This window comes from Mustela erminea, chromosome 3 (assembly GCF_009829155.1).
Source record: "Mustela erminea isolate mMusErm1 chromosome 3, mMusErm1.Pri, whole genome shotgun sequence".
Classification (NCBI taxonomy): Eukaryota; Metazoa; Chordata; class Mammalia; order Carnivora; family Mustelidae; genus Mustela; species Mustela erminea.
In genome coordinates, this window is record NC_045616.1 from 126,190,714 (window position 1) to 126,212,482 (window position 21,769).

Consider the following 21,769-nt stretch of genomic DNA (forward strand, 5'->3'; position numbering starts at 1 on the left):
AAGCCCCTTAGTAAATCACTGTCACTTGGCTCATTTTCTTAGAGTTTGTGTCTGGGAAACCAGACCTAAAGGAGGGAGAGAGGAGATATAAAACACCGATTTCTGACTTAACAAAAGACTAAAATTTTTCTGTTATTCTTGGTGTCCAGATAATCCAATAGTTCATAGAAGGTTTTATAAGATATGTAAAGTATGTTGCAAATGTCAAATATTATGCCACAAACAGCCTTGTTTAATTTCCATACAGTCTACCTCTTTTCATGTGATCCATTATCTCTGTTTCTGAATTTCTTCATCGGCCCAGGCCAGACCTCACTGCCTTGAACTTAGTTTGTGTCAATCTTTGGTCTCTCCACTCTCGCTTTCCTTCCAATTCCATTCTCCTCAGCTCCTTCTACATATTCATGGAAGACTAAATGTCTTGAAATTCTGCTTTTATCACATAACTTCCTTGTTCAAAAATCTCTAATAATTCTCCATGGCCTACTACACCAATACACTTGAAAGATACACTTTGAAGTACACTTTGAAGGAGGATTTTTATTCTGCGTACAATAGAAAACAGATAAAACTTCAAGGTGCTCCTTGAAATACTAGACCTGTAGGGTAAAATTCAGTTTTCTTTCCCTGACCTGCAGTCACTCAACAGCTTGACCGCACCTTCTTTGTTCTCCCGCAACTTTAGGATTCCCCAGACCCAGGGGCTGTCTTTATCCTTTCTCATCCCTCTAACAAAACTAAATCTTTGCTACCCATTCTGGAAGATCCAATTCAAGCTTCACCTTCTCTGCAAAACTTGCCCCACCTAGTCACCAATCTAGTTCATACTGATGTGGCTCTTCTCCAAGCCCTGAGGCAAACTTATCTGTTTTGCTCCTGTGAATACAGCATTCTTCTCAACTGCTTTGTATGCGTGCTTTATCTCCCAAACTACATTGTATGTTCTAGAGGGGCAAAGAGGGGCAAAGAGCATGGACTATGTCATAGCTTTTGGTATCTCTTATCCCACACCACTGCTTTGCTTTGCTTACAGTTGACCCGCATAAATTCTTACTAGATGACTGTAACATTTCACATAAGCAAGTAGAAAATTGAGATAGCAGGGAAATAATGATAAGCAGAAAAAGGGAGACAAAAATAAGTGTGGGAAATGAGAAGACTGAACAGTGGAAACTCAAATCTTGGAAATGACATAGTGTGGGACGCTGGCTGATACTGGGCTGCATATTTCCTTAGAAAACAGGCCGAATAAGGCCTGCTCTGTCTTCCCCATAAAAAGGGTGCCATTTATTGATTTTCATCACAGGAAAATGGTAAAATCACACACAAAAATATAAGTAATGCTTTGCTGAGTATTGATGAGACTCAGTGAATAAAAACGGTTTCAGTTCCAGCTTAGTGTATAATTTAAGGCAGGTAAAAACAGATTCATACTAGCACACTGTGTATATGCACATATGCAACAGAATCAAATAAAGGTGATGATTAAATAGCAAGATAAAAAGTGAGCCAACAGTGGGTTGAGCTGCTGCCTTCGGCTCGGGTCATGATCTCAGGGTCCTGGGATCGAGTCCCGCGTCGGGCTCTCTGCTCAGCGGGGAGCCTACTTCCCTCTTTCTCTCTCTCTCTCTCTCTCTGCCTGCCTCTCTGTCTACTGTGATCTCTCTCTGTCAAATAAATAAATAAAATCTTAAAAAAAAAAAAGTGAGCCAAGTGAGGAATACACATTGTAAGGAGACTGGAGGAGAGAAGTACAAGCATAGTTACTGTCTCACATTGAAAGGCCTCATGGAGGGAAGACGACGAGGCCTCCTGAGTGACATACCCAGGTAAAGAACACACAGTAGGTTATGAATGTAGAATGGGAGAAAGCAAAGCTGTCTGGAGCTTGGAAAATATGTCAAAAACGATGAGGAACTGAAATCATTCTAGGAATTGAGAAAAATAAAAACAGCCAATAATCATCATATTCAACTTGAAGCAGCCAGTTGCTTCAGTTGTTGGAACGATACAAAAACCAGAGGGTAGAAGCTAAGTAGAACACTGTTGAGTATTGGAGATAGAAAGATTCTAGGCATGTTTGCTGAATGGAAATAAGTAAGCAGGGATGGCAGCTAAAAGAAGCAAGAGGTTCGATGTAGAGAAAGTGGAAAAAGAGTAGCTTATGACATCAGTAAGAGTACGGGAAGATAGTAAAAACACTGATAAGGAGTGGGTGAATCACAAGTAGCACAGTTCCTTTTCAGAGACACCTGGAAGGGAAGCCTTTACTTCCTAGGGAGATACAGTTTGATCTTCCTGATTAAGTAAACAAAAGATACAAGTATATAATTATAGTCTAAGTCCAAAGAGAACTAAGATTCAGGCTAGAGCATAACTCAGACACAAAACTGGCTGAGGATTCTGTTACAGGAACCAGAGGTTTCTAACACTGACTCAAACCTTCCATTTAAACATGAGATTTAATCCTTCTTCTGCTAAGCCACAGACTAATATTCCCTAACTCCTTTCCTAGGGAGTATTAGCATCCTTTTGTATGTTACTAGGTATGATTTTTAAGGAGTGCCATGGCCAAGAAATCTTGGAAAACAATGGGTAACACAAAGTTAATATGTATCTTTACAGCAAGACCCCCTTCTACAACCTCTCTGTCTCTCCTCCTTTAGCTCTTGTGTCTGCCTTTCTTTCTCCCTCTGCTATTTATATTGACTTAAAAAAAAACACACACACACAAATTTCAAATGCAAAAGACCAAGGCTTTCCTCTTACTCCTGTCCCCAGTTGCTCTACTCTGACTCATAAGCAAATTCTTTTGAAAGTGCTCTCAGGGGGGGCCTGTGCGTCCCAGACTCTTGGTTTCAAGCGGGGTCCTGATCTCGAGGTTGTGAGATTTGAGTCCTGCATTGGGCTCCATGCTTAGTGGAAGTCTGCTTGTGATTTTCCCTCTCCCTCTGGCCCTCCCCTCCTCTTTAAAATAATAAACACATATTTAGAAAAAATGAAAGTGCTCTTAGAATCTTTAACATGAAAACATGAATCATGAATCATGAATTGGAAGACTTGATACAATTTATTGTTATTTAACAGAACATTCTTTGGGAGGAACATATTCAACACCTTAAGCAACACAGTTTGGAAAACATTTCTTTACAATACTGTTAACCTACTTGCAAAGATCAATTAATTGTTCTGCCTCACTTACCTTTGTTATAGTCATGATACAATATCATGTACTGTAGTTACCCAAATATAAGAATTTATCTCATTTCTAAGTTGGAAGTGTTTTGGGTTCAGGGACAGAGTTTTTATTCATTCATTCATTCATTCATTTTTCAAACTGCCCATGGCTTCTAGCATAATATTCAATCAGTAAGATACTTTATGGGCGCCTGGGTGACTCAGTGGGTTAAGCCGCTGCCTTCGGCTCAGGTCATGATCTCGGGGTCCTGGGATCGAGTCCCGCATCGGGCTCTCTGCTCAGCAGGGAGCCTGCTTCCTCCTCTCTCTCTCTGCCTGCCTCTCTGCCTACTTGTAATCTCTCTCTGTCAAATACATAAATAAATCTTTAAAAAAAAAAAGTAAGATACTTTATATATATCTGCTGAATTACAATGAATTAATTATCTAAGAGGCTTTGTTTCTTTTGGGGGGTCGAGAAGAAAGAGGAGGAAAGTGAATGTGAGAAATATAAAAGAAATCACTGAAAGGAGGGCCTTCTCATTTTTCTCTCATGAAGCTTCAAGTCACAGCAGAATGACAAAGAAGTTTAAGCAAGAGAAGTGTACAAAATAGCTATTAAGTGTATTAAGTCAAAGAGCTATGAAGGAATGGAATTATTTCTCATTTAGAGTTATATTATTACTTTGTATTGTTAAGTCACTGTTATAACAGCAGTGCCCAAATTTTTATTTCTAGCACAAACTAAGTTTCTGGGCTTTCATTCAACAATTAACATTACCAACTCAATGGCTTCTTTAGGGAAATAATGATAGGGTAAAAATAATGAAGTTTTCTCTGTAAGATGCACAATTGTTTAACATGAAAAGAGCTCAGCCTTTGTGTCTGACCAATTTTCTCTTTCCTTTTACCAAACTATGGTACAAAAGCTCTGCCCTGTAATATGCTTCTAATGTAATTAAGTCAGAGTATGATGTGGTAATAATACAGACGGCAGTCCAAGTGAACCATCAGCACAGGCCATTCTGAGGCTACATTAGCTGAAACCATGCTTAACCTCTTGTCACTATGGAGAGGGACATAAATGGGACTGGTTTCCAAGGAGATGAAATGAGTCCTCAGAAACATAAAATTGATAGATGATAGATGTAAGTCCTAGGAAAAGGGTGTCTTTAGTTGTCCTCTTGGATGCTGCCACAATGAAACGCATCCAAATTCAAAAACTCAAAGAGAGAGTAAAAGTAAGGTTCTGAGGAGACAGGAGACTGGCAGAAATCAGAATGAGAGGTGAACGGGGCTAGGGATGGAACATCTGCAGAGAAAAACCTGAGATCTAATGTAAAGGGGTGTTGGTGGGGACAGTCCCCACAAACAAGTACTTCTAGCTCAATGACTTCATGAAATAGAATGAGAGAAGGAGGTCATTACAACAATGATTTTTAACACAAAGAGAAAAATCCCAGCAATGAAATTTTCCCAACCCAAATGATGTACCTCCTATGTGCTGGGCAACACCTAACACTCTAAATTGTATGTCATAAATAAAAGAATTAAGGCACCATGCTGTCAAAGTGGAATTCATAGTCTGCCAGGAGAGACAGACACATGAAGCAAAGAGTAGTGCCACCAACTGATGAGAACAATAAATGAAGGGTGAGCACAGGATACAGGAACATGGGAGGAGAAAGAATTGTTCATGGGAAGCAGGGGTAGAAAGTGACAGAGCAAGTGACATAAGAAATGAGTCTATGAAGTTTACCTGGTACCTAGGGCCTGGGGTAGAGAAAGTCTCTCTGGACAGAAGGACTCATGTGGACACGGATGAGGTGTTCAGGGAGGACCAGAGAGGGGTGGCTGCAGAGCAAGAAGGGAGGCCACAAGGCACCAGGGAGGCAGGGGCCGTGGCAATGACTGATGCCAGGTAACAGATGCCATATAATCCAGGGGAGAGCTTGGATATTATTCAGCAGGTAGAGATACATTTTTTTATCCAGGGAAATGCTATGATCTGAACTTTACCTTGGAAAGACAACGCAGGTGACTTATGCATGGAAGTAGGGGAAAATGGAGACTGGGTGGTTAGTGATCAAGAAGATTCTCCTCATTCATAGCACCACTGTCAGAAACTATAGCCTGATTGACAAGGATACGATTGCAAGGCGCAGTCAGGCTTCTTTTCAGACTTTAAAACAATGAATCAGAACTCATATTTAAGGCTTCTAGGGAAATGGCCATAAAATGTGCAGTAAAAAGAAAGATAAATAATATTCCTAAAATTTAATTAATTTCTCTCTTTCATTTTGCCTGGTTTAATGTTATGCTACACTCTTGATAGCAACAATCTAGACATTGTTCCATTAGTATATTTCACTTTTATATCAAGCCTCACAATTTACTGGTTTTATTTAGGGTAATGCACTCGTATTTGGCATATTTATATCATTCTCATTTATTATTAAAAGCAATGTTATGTTTAGGTATTGAGGATCAATAAGGCCTCCATAATGTTTACACCATCATATCTTTTATGGCAAGCTCAGAGTGTTTCAGGTTTGTTTTTATAGGTGGTTTTTTTTAAAAGGCAATTTTATAGCCTTTACTCTGTCTTGGGTAAAAAACTGGTTTACAAAATTTCCTTCAGTATGTTTCAAAAGTCTTAATGGGGCCACACAGAAACATGGAAGAAATTTTGAGTAACTATTTGGAGTTGATCTTTTTGTCATCATGTTGCAATTTCCTAATGTATACTAATTGTCATATGGACATTTTATTTTTTTAAGTTTTTAAAATTTTAATTCCACTTAGTTAATATACAGTGTTATATTAGTTTTGGGTGTACAATATGGTGTGATTCAACATTTCCACACATTATTCTGTGCTCATCACAACAAGTGCACTCCTTAATGTAAGCTTTTTTATTTGTTTTCCATCCTTCTCCCTTTTTTCCTTTTTTTGTTTTTTTTTCATTGTGTTGACAACTACTTTCACATCTTTGCAACTACCTTTCAGCACATGCAGTTACTAAGTGACAAATCTATGACTGCAGAGAATAGGTTATTATATTTCATCTTTACATGTTGTACTGAGTGCATGACTATAATCAATATAATAAACAAGGACTCATGAGGTATAGTCAGAATGTAAAATTTAAAATATCTGTTTAAAAAAAAAAAACCTATATAATTTGACCCTTAAGCAACACAGGTTTGAACAGTGTGGGTCCACGGATACATGACTTTTTTTTTTTTTTTTTGTAAATACAGTATAGTACTGTAAATGTGTTTTCTCTTCCTTATGATTTTTTAACAACATTTTCTTTCCTCTACCTTATTTTATTGTAAGAATATAGTATATAATATGTATAACATATACTATATGTGTTCATCCATTACTTCTGTTATTGGTTAGGGCTTCCAATATTATGAACTAATAACATAGATTCCAATAATATGGACTATTAATAAGTTCTCAGGCAATCAAAAGCTATATGCAGATTTTTAACAATGCAGAGAGTCAGTGCCCCTAATCTTCACATTGTTCTAGGTCAACTATATTTTAATTTAGTTGTACCACATGAAATTGCTATATTTCTAGGTTAAAAAAAAAGATCAAATAACAATAATTTCATATAGCTCAACCTAAATTAAAACAAACTCAAGAAGATAAAATATCAAAGTTGATTTGTAGTTAATTTTTCTCTGCTCCCTTTACTTACTTACTTACTTACTTAGAGTGGGTGAGAAGCATGTAGTTGGCAAAGGGGCACAACTGGCTGTTTCTTTGTTTCTTTACTCACCTTCCCTTAGATCGTTAGCTGTCGTTTCTGACCTCTCCAGGAACAAGGGTGGGGGAGATGAATAAAGGATACAGGAATTCTTACTTGACTGGTGCTATCAAGACATTTGCAAATGACAGTACAGACAAAAGGTTGATATCCAGGATCTATAATGAACTCTTCAAACTCAACACACACAAAACAGACAATCATATCAAAAAATGGGCAGAAGATATGGACAGACACTTGAAGACATACAATGAAGACATACAAATGGCTATCAGACACATGAAAAAATGTTCATCATCACTAGCCATCAGGGAGATTCAAATTAAAACCACATTGAGATATCACCTTACACCAGTTAGAATGGCCAAAATTAGCAAGACAGGAAACAACATGTGTTGGAGAGGATGTGGAGAAAGGGGAACCTTCTTCCACTGTTGGTGGGAATGCAAGTTGGTACAGCCTCTTTGGAGAACAGTGTGGAGATTCCTCAAGAAATTAAAAATAGAACTTCCCTATGACCCTGCCATTGCACTCCTGGGTATTTACCCCAAAGATACAGATGTAGTGAAAAGAAGGGCCATCTGTACCCCAATGTTTATAGCAGCAATGGCCACGGTCGCCATACTGTGAAAAGAACATAGATGCCCTTCAACAGATGAATGGATAAGGAAGATGTGGTCCATATACACTATGGAGTATTATGCCTCCATCAGAAAGGACGAATACCCAACTTTTGTAGCAACATGGACGGGACTGGAAGAGATTATGCTGAGTGAAAAAAGTCAAGCAGAGAGAGTCAATTATCATATGGTTTCACTTATTTGTGGAGCATAACAAAAAGCATGGAGGACATGGGGAGTTAGAGAGAAGGGGGTTGGGGTAAATTGGAAGGGGAGGTGAATCATGAGAGACTATGGACTCTGAAAAACAATCTGAGGGGTTTGAAGTGGCGGGGGGGTGAGAGGTCGGGGTACTAGGTGGTGGGTATTATAGAGGGCACGGATTGCATGGAGCACTGGTGTGGTGAAAAAATAATGATACTGTTATGCTGAAAATAAATAAATGAAAAAAAAAAGACATGGATCAGATGCTATAGGTATTAGCAGCCTTCATGCGGGTTCTCTGCAGATTTCCCTTTATTTACATCCTTGTCTGAGTGAATATATTTCACTACTGCAGTCCCTAGACATCAGGGATGTCCTCTGCTTTTGTTTGCAGAAGGCTCTGCTCACCTCCGGAAGAGTCTATGAACAGGACCTAGCCTGATTCCACAGTGATTCATAAACACACACTTCTTTGTACTCATGGATCCTGCACCTGGAGGCCAATTCGACCGCAGCTACCTCTCATCTGATTGCCTGTCAGGAGCTGGTCGGCTGCTGTCTCACCCCTTAGGTATTTCAGGCAGGGATCAGGCACTAGTTAACTGTGTGTCCCAACTTTAGTGGACATACTGGGCTCACTGTTTGATCCCACTGAAGCCTTTCTCACCGGCTCTTTTTAGAGAGAAATCTTCACAAATCCCCTCAACCCTCTTTTAATTCCTTTATACCCTTCAGGTGGGTGAGGAGTCTAAGAATTCACCATGCAGCTCTTAGCTTTCTATCTATCTGTAGCTTCTCTCACAATTTATTTTTATATCTTCCCCTTTCAGGAATGAAGGCAGGGAGGATAAGTAATTGGTCTCTGCTGTTTCCAACCTGGGCAGGTTCATTCCTCCTTAGGCAACCTGGTGGTCCCTCTGCTCCTGGGAGGTCACCTTATTGATGATGAACTTAGTGCGCACACCCGATTGGCATAGCACGCTACAGTCCAGAACTCCTAGGCCCAAGCAATCCTCCTGCCTCAGCCTGTCGAGTAGCTGGGATTACAGGTGCACACCACCACGCCCAGCAGTGGAGGCTAAGTACTTGGGAGGAAAAATTCCAGAAGCAAATTCTGCCGATCTTAAAGCAGAACTGGGTTCTTTAATTGAAACAAATAAAAACAAAAACAAAAGACAAAACAACCCCAAACTTAATTAAATTATGTTATAATGAGTCAGGGGGAAAAATGGTTGTTTAAAATAAATTATGTTTTTGGAGAGAATTACGATAAGACCACATGAAAGATTACCACACTTTTTAGTACACGTTTCTTTGAAAAGGAAGTATTTTTCCAAAATTTCTACAAACAAGTAGAAAAACTTGTTTCTACAAACAAGTTTCTATTCTGAATCCACTGAAGGAAGGTCAAACCTTAAAGGGAGTTTAAATGTGTTATACTTAAAACCCTATTAAATACAGATTAGCAAATCGATGGCTTAGTAAATATATTCTTTTCAATCTGTTTCATTTAGATAATTACTTACAAATCATAAATACAACTGAAGCCAAAACAGAAAAAGATTAGAAAATACTGAAGTATAAACATTAAAGCCTGAAGTATAAAGTAATATCCTTAAAATAATATTATAATGCCAGTTACAGAAAGAGTGTCTCATTAAATGTCCACCTATCAGAGAAAAATTTTTAAAAGCATTAATTATGATATATACATTTATTCAACAGAGTCTCATTAAGGGCCCACTATATCACAGCAAAGCACTGGCTGGTCACTAAAAAGGATTAAAAGATGATATAAAGTCTGTATCTAGAGAGGCACCAGATGCACATACACATCAATATGTAACAATGCATTCGTCTTGTATTTTTCAAACTTTACCATGTTTAAGAATCACGTAGCTTGCCTACTTAAAATGCAGGCTCCATAGCCCCACTCTGAGAGACTCTGATTCTAAAAATGTGGGGGATAGCCCAAGCACCTCAGGGATTTGGATAAAGAAATTCTACAAGCCACTTTTGGAGAAACACCGCATTGTACAGAAGCCCTCTGAGGGCGGTGGCGGTGTCTGTCTTATTTTCCATGATTATCCAAGCTCTAGCACAGAGCCTGGTACACTGTAAATCCTCAGGAAAAACATTCAAGTAAATGAATGAAGGAGTATGGCTAAACTCCACAATGAATTATATAAGCAAAATGTGACATAAAAATTCAGCCATTTAAGAAGCTCCTTTCGCCTTGGGAAGAAGGTTTCCTTGGTGACATTGGCAGATATCACAAATGACTCAGTGTACAGGATTGCATTCTGAAATACCCTCTCTGTGGAATGGGGTCCCAGAACTGAGTAAATGTGACCAGACTCTTCTGTCTTGGAGTACGTTCATTTTCCTCCCATTCGCTGTAACATCTGAACCCTTAAGGGCTGGCCCCTATGCCTCTGAATAGAGTGATTGTTCCCCCTTACAAAGACATAGGACTCTATAAAGCCCACCCCAGCAGGCTAGAATTCTACTGGTAGCTGGCAGAACAGCTCCTCTATTAGGACTTTCACTATAGAAATATAAAATTAATTACAGTCTTAGTGGAACAGAAACATCAAAATTGCAGCAGAATGGCTTGGCATGTAAGCAATTGATTGTTACCTATTTCTTTACAAAACTGAGTCATTGGCACAGATCCCCACTGAGGCAGTGATTATTTTTCTAAGAGAGTCTTGTAGATTTCCTTCTTGAAGTTGTGGAGCAACTTCAGACATGTCACTGCTGCACTAATGTCCACAAATAGCTACAGATAAATAATTTTTTACGGTGAAACAGATAGATGGATTTAAAAGAAAATAAAATTTCCAGATGACTAAAAATTACTAGAAATTAAAAACTATTCCAAGACGACTCTTCGATTTGGAAAGAAAGGACTGGATAAGGAAGCAAATGCGGTGGGCAAAACAGGTGGAAGGGAAGAAAGTACATCATGGGGAAGGTAGTGAGAGAGGACAGGGCTGTGGTGCAGCCACCTCATGGCAGGTGTGTCCGGCCAGGGAAGACCGTGCCATGGGGCTGGCTGTGGAAGGACAGGGACAGTCATGATGAAATGAAAAGAACTAGAGACCTAATATTTAGGACAACTCTGAAACTCCTCCAGAAGCAGAGGTCTCAGCGAGGACAGAGAGCTTGACTGCAGTTGGGAAGCTATGGTTTGTGATCTGTCATCAATAAGCAGGAAACCATAAACAAGTTACTCAGCCTCTCCCGCCCCCTCCATAAATTGAGATTTGGGACTAAATGACTTCTACAATTCTGCCCAGCTTTAATTTTATGGCTCTATGAAATCTTATTGACCAAGGATAGAAAGGATAAGGGAAGAGAGGAAAGAGGGGAGAGAGAGGTTCTCAGAAGGGGGGCGGGGAATGGACCAGATGGAGGAGCAAGTCACAATTCTGGAGTGGTCTTTTAAAGGACACTGGCCGCCTTATGCCCTGAAGCAAGAGGAGATACAATATCCTCTCCAAACCTCTGGTAGTTCACTTGGGAAGATTAATTGCAAATGAGAAACTTGCATCCAGGAAAATTACATTTTGTGATGCATAAAGGTACATTTTTAAAAAATAATTTCATACTGATTTCAAGGTGTTCTTTATTGTAGTAGGTTATACAAAGTCTTGCCCCTCACCTAGCTCTTACTTAACCAGCCTCGAATTTCACTTTGAGGTCTGCATCAAATTTGCAATCTTCAACTACCTCCTTTTGGGAAAATTAATTATATATATATGTGTATATATATATTTATATTTATAAGTATACATATACAGAAACATATACAAGCATATCATATATATATATACACACATACACACATATCTGTCTATCTGTCCTGCACTATGTGTGGATGTGGCAAACATTAAAGCAATCAGACCACTTTTTCAGTGCCTCAGAATTTCTCCAAAAGTAGAGCTCTAAGAGACAAAAGGAAAGACATTGGTCTGCATGTGCAGTGCTAAAGTGTCCTGTGCTCTCCTGCAGTCTCCAAACCATGCAACAACCATTTTGACTCTGACTCCTGTGCTAATTTCTGCTCTCAAGGCACTGACTTCACTCTGACATTTAATTTGCCTGTTATCCACCATCATCTCCATATTTTAAGGCCATAAATGTTTAATTAACATTAGATTAGTTAAACCCAAACTCAGTGTCTAAAGTGGGAGAGTCACACAAGAACTTTCCTTTCATTTAATGGCAATAAAGGGAATGTGTTTAGAAATAGATACTCATGAGGAGAAAAAAAAAAAAAAAGGCAAACCAACTATTCAACTTAATTGTGCCTAAAACAGGAGCATGTGCTTTTTGCTTAAGAAAAGACATTATTAAATATGAGAAAAAATGGACCTTAAGTGATATCTTGTAGTCACTTATGAATTTACTTATATAATACGAGAAAGGAGATTGTAATATGATGTGTTCATTGGTATATTAAATTAGTTTCCACAAATTCTGAAACCCTTTTTTGATACTACCAAAGGTGGTTATATTATATAATTAAGATTTTACAGAGATTTATAGGGAATATTTTCCAAGAGTATTAGAAATAGCAGCTTTCATAATATTTTCTGTTTAGAAAATAGCAGGGTCTTCCAGTTCAGAGATATAGAATATAAAATTCATCCTGAATATTAGCTTTATTGATTAATTTATTTTCCGAGTATTTTGTATTATTAAAAATCTGTGCATTTTTATCTTTAGAACAATAGAAGTCAAAATGCATAGTCACATACCTGTGTCTGTTTAGGACCAATATCCATTCTTTCAAGAAGGTCATTTAAAAAAGCTGTAACACTCTCCCAGGGGTAAATACTGTTGGAGCCATCCAGCACTATGACTATGTCCAGTTGGGTGCTGCATTCTGTAACAAAAGGAGTCAACTGTGTAAATTTGGAGTTTGTCTTTTTAGATAGTATGAAGGTGTATGGAGTGTTTTCACAGCTGAAATAAGCTCATTTTTAAAAATAAGCCGATAGTCTACATAGTGGATGCATTGCTTTTATAATCAGAAAAATCAGTTTTAGGAAAATAAAGCTGGGAAATACTGCACTCAATAGCAATTATTTTGTGATTCTTACCAAGTAAAACTCATCTCTACTTAATTTTAATCAACACTGTATGAGTTATCTTTGGAAATTTTCTCAATATGAATTTTATATAACTGCTCTCATTCTGAGTGTATTTCAAATGAGACTACTTTCTTCAAAGAGACTCACTCTTTAAATAAAAACAATGTGACAGTTTTAGCTATGATGTTTAAACAAGACTCTGTTAAAAGTTATTTACACTAATAATCGGCTCCAAAAATAGCAGTGGGGTTTGATTATATATTGGCAAAGCAAACATTTACCTAAATTGGTAATGCTGGTAGCTGAGAAAATACTTCAGGCTGTTTGGTATGCTCCTCTGTATACACATGTCTCATTCATTGCTTAGACTTTTCAAACATGTAAGAACATTACATAAAATGCGTACCTCGTACAGGAGCAATGGAGTTCATGACTTGAAATGTGGGGCTGACATCGGAACAGATTCCAGTTGTGTAATGCAAATGTCCACATCTATAGGCATATAAAGGGCCACATGCCTTTTTAAAAATTAAAAACCATAAGATTAAAAATTATATAACAGGTTTTTATAAAGACTTAACAATGACAGCATTCCTGGTTCATTAACCAACTCTTTGCTTTCTTACCAGAAACCCTCCGTTTGGGTTGGTGACTAAAGTTGATCCAAATGTCATGTTCTCCTTGACTTCCGTGACATTGGGAATTGATGTATTAACTAAAAATAGAATAACATTTTATGAGGGTGGAAAATAGTATAATTAAGTGTCTTTTCATTAAGACATCCTATTTGTTTTGCTCATATCATAGCACATTCTTGTTCTGATTCAACTAAATAGTCTTCAAAGTATTATTAAGGAATATAATGAAAAAGCTAAAGCTAAAAACCTGGCTTATATCCCAGAAACTTTGTCTGGATAACTGTCTCAAATAGTTTTGTTGAACTGGAAAAGAATGCAGAACGATTGGGGTAATGAGAGAATGTGGGATAGCCTTTCACACATTTTTGCTAATTAAAACAAATAAAATACTTAATCTCATAATATTATAGGTATAATGTAAACTTACATACCTCTCTTGCATCTTATGTCTATATGTTTATAAATAACTAATGATAAAACGTGTTTTCTGACAAGAGGGAAAGTGAGTAGTAGAGGAGGAAAAAACCCCTCAAATATAAGTTTATGACCATTAATTTCACCATCGTAGAGACATCATGAGGGTAACAAAGAAAACTGGAGCAAGAATGGACAGTGGTCAGGACATCTGGACAGAAGAAGGACAATGAAGGGACCCCATTTGACATTCAAGATAAGAACACTTGATCTTGAAGCATGCCAGCCTGGGGCGCCTGGGTGGCTCAGTGGGTTAAGCCACTGCCTTCGGCTCAGGTCATGATCTTAGGGTCCTGGGATAGAGTCCTGCATCAGGCTCTCTGCTCAGCGGGGAGCTTGCTTCCCTATCTCTCTCTCTCTGCCTGCCTCTCCATCTACTTGTGATTTCTCTCTGTCAAATTAATAAATAAAACCTTTAAAAAAATTAAAAAAAAAAAGAAGCATGCCAACCTGGCAAAATTGGCAAGAATTTCCAGTTATTCATATTGAAAAAAGAAAAAGTAAAACAAAAAAAAAACTTTGGACGGGACACCTGGGTGGCTCAGTGGGTTAAACGGCTGCCTTCGGCTCGGGTCATGATCCCAGCGTCCTGGGATCGAGTCCCACATAGGGTTCCTTGCTCAGCAGGGAGTCTGCTTCTGCCTCTGCCTCTGCCTGCCACTCTGTCTGCCTGTGCTCACTCTCTCTGACAAAACAAAACAAAACAAAACAAAACAAAAACAACTTTGGACAGGAAAATCAAAATCTTCTAAATCCTGCTTAGCAGAATGTTGAAATATTTGAAAGTGGTAAAACTCAGGTTCAAGAAAGATTTATTTCACTGGTCATGCCGAGAAGTCTTTCCTACCTAAAACTATATATAATTTCAAGTGGGGAATGGAAGCAGAGATTCTCGAATGGTCACATTGTCTTCCTACTCTGACAATGGTCTTTGTCCCAGAGTTTAGTCTGGTTTGCCTTGAAAGCACCTGGAACTGGCCTATTGTCTCCACTGGTCTTAAATAATCTGGATTAGAGTTTTTTATACTAGAGTAGACCCAGGATGAGGATTCTTGGGACGATAGGGACTATAGCAAGAACTTCTCCACTGTTGTTGGTGTAGTTAAAATCTCCATGCTAATGTTAAAACTCTATTACAGTTTCCAGTAATGAAAGAGTAGCTCCTATCAGAACAAGTCTTTTGCAAATAACAACTATAACTCTAGGAAAAGGAGAAAAAAAGTAAAACCATCTGAAGACATTGGAAAGCAACCAAAAGCAGACAGAATCTGGAGGCAAGTATGTACTTGTAAGAAAAGATTAGCACTGGGTGAGTTTCCTGTTTATATTTTTGTTTTCCCCGAAGAGAAGACCCTCATCAGTGGCTAAACCACAAATAAAATTCAATGTCTTAATGTTTTGAAGAAACAGAGGACAGAAATTAGAGTAATGATAACAACTGCCAAGTGAGGGGGATCTATGTTGGAAAGTAGAACCACAAAAAGAGAGTTCCAACATATACATGTATGTTCTGTCCAAATATGTGAAGGACTTGAACTGTGCATGTTCAGGGTAAACTTCAGACAGCTCTGCTACAATTAGAAGACTTGAATAGAGATTTTGACTGCTTCTCACTACAGTTTGGAAATTGGGTTCAGCCAAGTAAACTGTCTGCTAAACCAAAAAGTTAAGAGTATTCAAAGACACTTAAAAGATCTAAAATCTCCACACTTCTTACTCAAAAGTATAATCCAGGATACAATTCAAAATTATTAAACACAAGACAAAACAGGAAAATATGACTCAGCCTCAAGAGAAAGGTAAAAAATGGAAAGTGATATTGAGACATTCAAATGTTATAATTACCAGGCAAGGATATTAAAACAGTTATTATAACTATGTTCATGAATATAAAGGAAAAATATTCATAATAAACAAACAAATAGGAAATTGAAAAAAAGAAAACCAAAAAATGCAATATTTGAAATTAAACTTGTACAATATATATTAATTTAATGGTTTTAACACTGTATAGAACACTGATAGGATTCTAATTCTTGGATAGTTCTAGTAGGAATTTTTTAGTCATGTTCTAATTATAGTGATATTTCTATCCAATATATCTATTTCTATGTAAATTTGCTTTGTGTTATTCTCTTTAAAAGAATTTATATATTACAATTTCTGTTCTATTTTCTTTTAAGAAAGAAGCAATTCAGTTTTGTGGAGGCAATGTAATGGGTGGGATTATTTGGAAAGTTCTTTTATTTCTAAATCTATGGATATTTTATCATGAATTCTAAAGCAAATGAAGGGCAGACAGAATCAAAATGTCATTTTATGTGAATCTGAATGATAAGAAATGAAGAATGTTTACAGATTCTTGAAATCTTTCCTTGAGTTAAATTTTATTTTTAATGAGAATACTGGGTATAATTTAGGATCAGACTTTAGCGTTTTAACTTTTACATACCTGGTAGATCCAACTTTATGCAAGGTAAGGGTTTGCCTCTCCCAACTGGACACTTGTAGACATCTCCAGTTCTGTTCTTGGGTTGACCAACTAAAGGAGAACCAATAAGCACCCTGGAAGTTAAATAACTCAATTAACATTTTCAAATAAAAGGAAACATTTTATTTTATTTTATGATGAGTTCTATGACAATGAAGTAATTCTCATAGACATAATCAGATTTTTACCCTCTGTTACTAATGTAATGTTATTAAAAATAAGCTGAGTATCTTCAAATTTCAGGTTGATTTGTATTAAAAAACCTTAAGAGGGGCGCCTGGGTGGCTCAGTGGGTTAAAGCCTCTGCCTTCGGCTCAGGTCATGATCCCAGGGTTCTGGGATCGAGCCCCACATCGGGCTCTCTGCTTTGCAGGGAGCCTGCTTCCTCCTCTCTCTCTGCCTGCCTCTCTGCCTACTTGTGATCTCTGTCTGTTAAACAAATAAATAAAATCTTTAAAAAAAAATGTTTAAAAAACCTTAAGATATATAGAGGAGAGATTTCAGTATGTTTTATTTATTGTATTATATATTACTTTATTATATATTTTAATTGGGGGCTAAAATAGTAATTATTTTTAAGCCTGCTGCTGTGTTAGTTTAGAAAACATACATGGAAGTATAAATGACTTTTTCCTATGAGGAACTGATAATTCATAGAGAAATTAGCAAATACAAACATTTGATTATCATAAGATTTAATATTAGTATATACTAGTTTATAAGCACTTAGAAAATAAGGATAGTTGTGGGCCCAGGTTAAAATCATTTACTGTCTTTTTGGACAGAATTATAGAATCATTTAATAATAATTAATGAAGAAATATAGTCATGATTTATTTCAGTCTAAGGAAGCCATTTAACAAAGTTTCCTGTGATATCTTCAGGAATAGGGTAGATGAATGTGGTTGAGTGTTAAGGCACTAGGGTCGATTCACAGCTGCTGATTCACTGCTGGCTGAAAAGCTATATACAAATGCTGATTACTATCAACCAAAGGACTTTAATTATGTGCCGTAAGAATGTACTTGGGATTGTCTTAGCCTGTATCTTTGTTTATGACTTTTGTGATGATACGGAAGGCATAAGGTTATACATCAAGTAAATCAATATATCTATTTGGGCAGTCAGAAGTTTCTCAACATTCTGGAATAAGAAACTTAATAAACTAGTTAAAACTTAATATGAAACTATGTAAATAACTTCACTTAGCTGCATACTATTATCTACATGAATACAGGATGTGGGCAACCTATCTTAATAGGAGTTCATGTAAAAAAGACATGGGGGATTTGTCCATAACAAGTAAACATGAGCCAACAGTGTATTTTAGTATCAAAAATGCTAATGTGACCTCAGACTGCATTGCTGGAAATAAGATGCTCTGGTCAAGGAAAGTGATCACCCCTCTGTGCTTTGCACTGTCAGACCATGTCTGTAATCTCCAAATTAAGGGGGACATAGGCACAATGGGATGTATTTAGAAGTTATGACTCAGATGGCTAAGTGTCTGGTAATTTTGTCAGACCAGAGATACTGGAGGGAAAGTTGGGGATGCTTAGTATAAATATATATGTATATAATCTGAAGGAAAGTTGAGAGGTTCCACAGGAGTGTAGGTGTTGAAGGCATGTATTTAAAAAGAAGTCTAGGGGCACCTGGGTGGCTCAGTGGGTTAAGTCTCTGCCTTCGGTTCAGGTCATGATCTCAGGGTCCTGGGATGGAGGCCTGCCTAGGGCTCTCTGCTCAGCGGGAGCCTGCTTCCCCTCTCTCTCTGCCTGCCTCTTTGCCTACTTGTGATCTCTCTCTCTGTCAAATAAATAAATAAAATCTTAAAAAAAAAAAAAGAAATCTAAATATTTGAAAGTCTCTTATAGTGAAAAGAAATGGGATTTTTTGGTGGAAATTCTTCGGGTAAAGGAAGTAGTAATGAAAATGTTTTATAACATGCAAATATTGAATTGTTGAACAGGATCCTTAAAATATAGCTATGATATAATGCTTTTGTAAAGCCATTTTGATATGCATAAATAACCATAAAAATGTTTAAACTTTTTAATGCATAATTCTTACTTCTGGAAATCTATCCTAAAAAAGTGGCCTAAATTAAGAGAAAAAGCTTAATGTATAAAAATAATGCTCATAGTGTTATATATAATATGAAAAATAAAAAAAATATAATCAACAGTAAGAACTAAGTATCACAGGGCTATTCTATAGAGTATTGCAATCATTAAAAATAATAGTTAATGAAATTGTGTGGTGATATTAAAATCATTTATGATCTAATTCAAAGTAAAAATCTGCCTCATTTAGTGAAAACCTGTGACAATTCGAAGAGAATGATACCAAATTACATTGAATGTACTCCTCATAATAGCAATGACAACAACAGCTGGCACTTAATTAAATCTATACCTTCTCCCATATACTGTTCTAAGCGCTTTCCATATACTAAGTAATTTAATCCTCTCCATTAAGCACAGCATGACCTTTGGTGCCAGACTTCATGCATTCAAATCATGGCTTTGTCACTTACTTAGCTATATGATTTATGACAAGTCACTTACCCTCTGTGCCTTAGTTTCTTCATCTGTAAAATGGAACTACTATATCTATGTAAAACATAGATTAAAAGGGAGTTCATAAAAAAACCAAATTATATTAAGGAAATTATGGTTAGTGTTCTTTCCCCAATATTTTCAAAGCTTTTTATAATGTAATTGATTAAATTAACTTAATAGTTAAGAGAGTTTAGAGAAAAGTAGTGAGCCCACTATTATGAAAAATATTTAAGTTGAGGCTAGTCAGATTGAAAAATGTTTATTAAGAACATTTTGCAGGCCCAGCATGTACACTAGGTCCTAGGGATACGAATTAATAGAATTTTTCTAGGTTGCTTAAAACCTAGGGGGGAAGCAGAACTATAAATGGACTATTACAATACTGGATAGGTCAAAACTTGGTTCAACATCTGCAAGATCTTAGGAGCAGGAAGAAACAGCTCCTTTGGTGAGTTCAAGTAGCTCAGCATAGCTGGAGTAGAAGTAGAGCCTGTCAAGCCAAACAGTGTCCAGATCATGAACATTCCTAGAGTCTGGTTTGAGAACTTTGGGTTTATCATATGGAGGGGAGAGTTAGGAACCACGCATGCTTTTAATGATCAAAAGCTGTGTGGAGCTTATCTGCTTGCAGTGCTGTGAATCAACAGGGAAAGGGGCAAACTAGACTCAGAGAGTGAAGGTAAGAGTTTCTAGACCTAGACAAGAAAACAGGACCTGAATTTAGGAAGTGGAGAAGAAGGGAGAACCAATTCTATAAGTAGAATATAAGCTGTCTTACTTTGAGTTCTCTCAAAAGCAAAGACTTCGGGGTAGGTAGATTTTGGGGAGGCAATTCTAAGCCCACACAAAGGTGAGGGTGGGGAAAATGATAGAGAGAAGAGAAGCCAGTAGAGTGCATTGATAATAGGTTCTTTCGTTCTTTCTTTCGTTCTTTCTTTCTTTCTTTCTTTCTTTCTTTCTTTCTTTCTTTCTTTCTTTCTCTTTACTATAGCTAGTCTTTTTTTTAATTTTTAAAATTTATTTTTATTTTTTTATAAACATATAATGTATTATTAGCTCCAGGGGTACAGGTCTGTAAAAGGCCAGGTTTACACACTTCACAGCACTCACCATAGCACATACCTTCCCCAATGTCCATAACCCCACCACCGTCTTCCGATCCCCCTCCCCCCAGCAACCCTCAGTTTGTTTTGTGAGATTAAGAGTCTTTTATGGTTTGTCTCCCTCCCAATCCCATCTTGTTTCATTTATTCTTTTCCTATCCCCCCAAACCCCCCACATTGCACCTCCACTTCCTCATATCAGGGAGATCATATGATAGTTTTCTTTCTCTGATTGACTTATTTCGCTAAGCATAATATCCTCTAGTTCCATCCATGTCATTGCAAATGGCAAGATTTCATTTCTTTTGATGGCTGCATAGTATTCCATTGTATATATATACCACCTCTTCTTTATCCATTCATCTGTTGATGGACATCTAGGTTCTTCCCATAGTTTGGCTATTGTGGACATTGCTGCTATAAACATTCGGGTGCACGTGCCCCTTTGGATCACTCCATTTGTATCTGTAGGGTAAATACCCAGTAGTGCAATTGCTTGGTCATAGGGTAGCTCTATTTTCAACTTTTTGAGGAAACTCCATGCTGTTTCCCAGAGTGGTTGCATCAGTTTGCATTCCCACCAACAGTGTATGAGGGTCCCCCTTTCTCCACATCCTCGCCAGCATCTGTCATTTCCCGACTTGCTAATTTTAGCCAGATAATATGTTATTTCTACCAGCCTCTGGGCTCAGTCTTGCTGGTGGCCATCTCAGAAAGCACGTGGAACATATCTGAGCATGGTTGAGGCCCAAGCATAAATAATGCCGCCTTCGGAGAGTACACAGTAAAAAGAGAGTTATGGGGGAAAAAAAAAACAAAAAAACAAGATTTTAATGAGCAAAGGAAGAAAACTGATAGGAGTGTCCAGAGAAGGAGAGAGAGAATCAGGAAACAGTGGTATCACAAAAGCCAAAGCAGAAAGAATATAAAAAATGGGAGCCATGAGTAAAGAGCAGACTTTATTTCAAGATGTTTGGCTAAAAATGAGGGAGATGGGCCATGTCAATATGTGTGGGCTTTTTTTTTCCCCAAGGCAAACCATCAAGTGTTTGAAGTGAGTTTAATTTTATTATAGAAGGCATCCATACATTGATAAATGATGTTGAGAAAGAACTAGTAATATAAGAAAGGCTATTATTACAGAAGAGAGGGCAGAGCCCCTGAGCTGGTAGAAGGGGTGAATCCAGAAGGAAAAATTTGTCTTAGACATGAGGAAAGGTCACTGATTCCCTAGGCAGGGATCTGGGTGCCTCAGTATTCAGAGGTTTGAAACCAGAGTAGATGACTTGGAAATTTTTCATAATCTTTGTAATACGACATTGTCCTTCACTCTCCTTCCCTAAGACAGAATCTGTATTTCCTACTGTCAAACTGGGACTTACTTGATAAATAGAAGGCAGCAGAAATGGCGCTGTGACTCCTGAGGCTTGAGTAATGTATAGAATTGTCAAATCAATACATTGTACACCTGAAGTTAATGTAACATTGTATGTCAACTATACTTCAATAATTTAAAAAAATGCACTCTTTTGGAAATCTGAGAGTACATGCTGTGAAAAAACCCAGTCTAGACTAATGGAGGATGAGAGGCCACATGGGGGAGAAGCAGTGCTTG

At 37.4% G+C, this 21,769-nt stretch overlaps 1 protein-coding gene across 2 annotated transcripts in view; it reads right to left on the minus strand.

Annotated features, from left to right (window-relative positions):
* ITGA1 (integrin subunit alpha 1) overlaps positions 1 to 21,769 on the minus strand; it is a 165,284-nt gene that overhangs the window by 80,283 nt on the left and 63,232 nt on the right. For both annotated transcript variants that reach the window (XM_032337429.1, XM_032337430.1), the window contains exons 3-6: positions 16,452 to 16,564; positions 13,514 to 13,602; positions 13,294 to 13,405; positions 12,552 to 12,679 (exon numbers count right to left, since the gene is read on the minus strand). In XM_032337429.1, the coding sequence (XP_032193320.1) occupies positions 12,552 to 12,679; positions 13,294 to 13,405; positions 13,514 to 13,602; positions 16,452 to 16,564 (442 nt within the window). The remainder of the gene's footprint in view (positions 1 to 12,551; positions 12,680 to 13,293; positions 13,406 to 13,513; positions 13,603 to 16,451; positions 16,565 to 21,769) is intronic.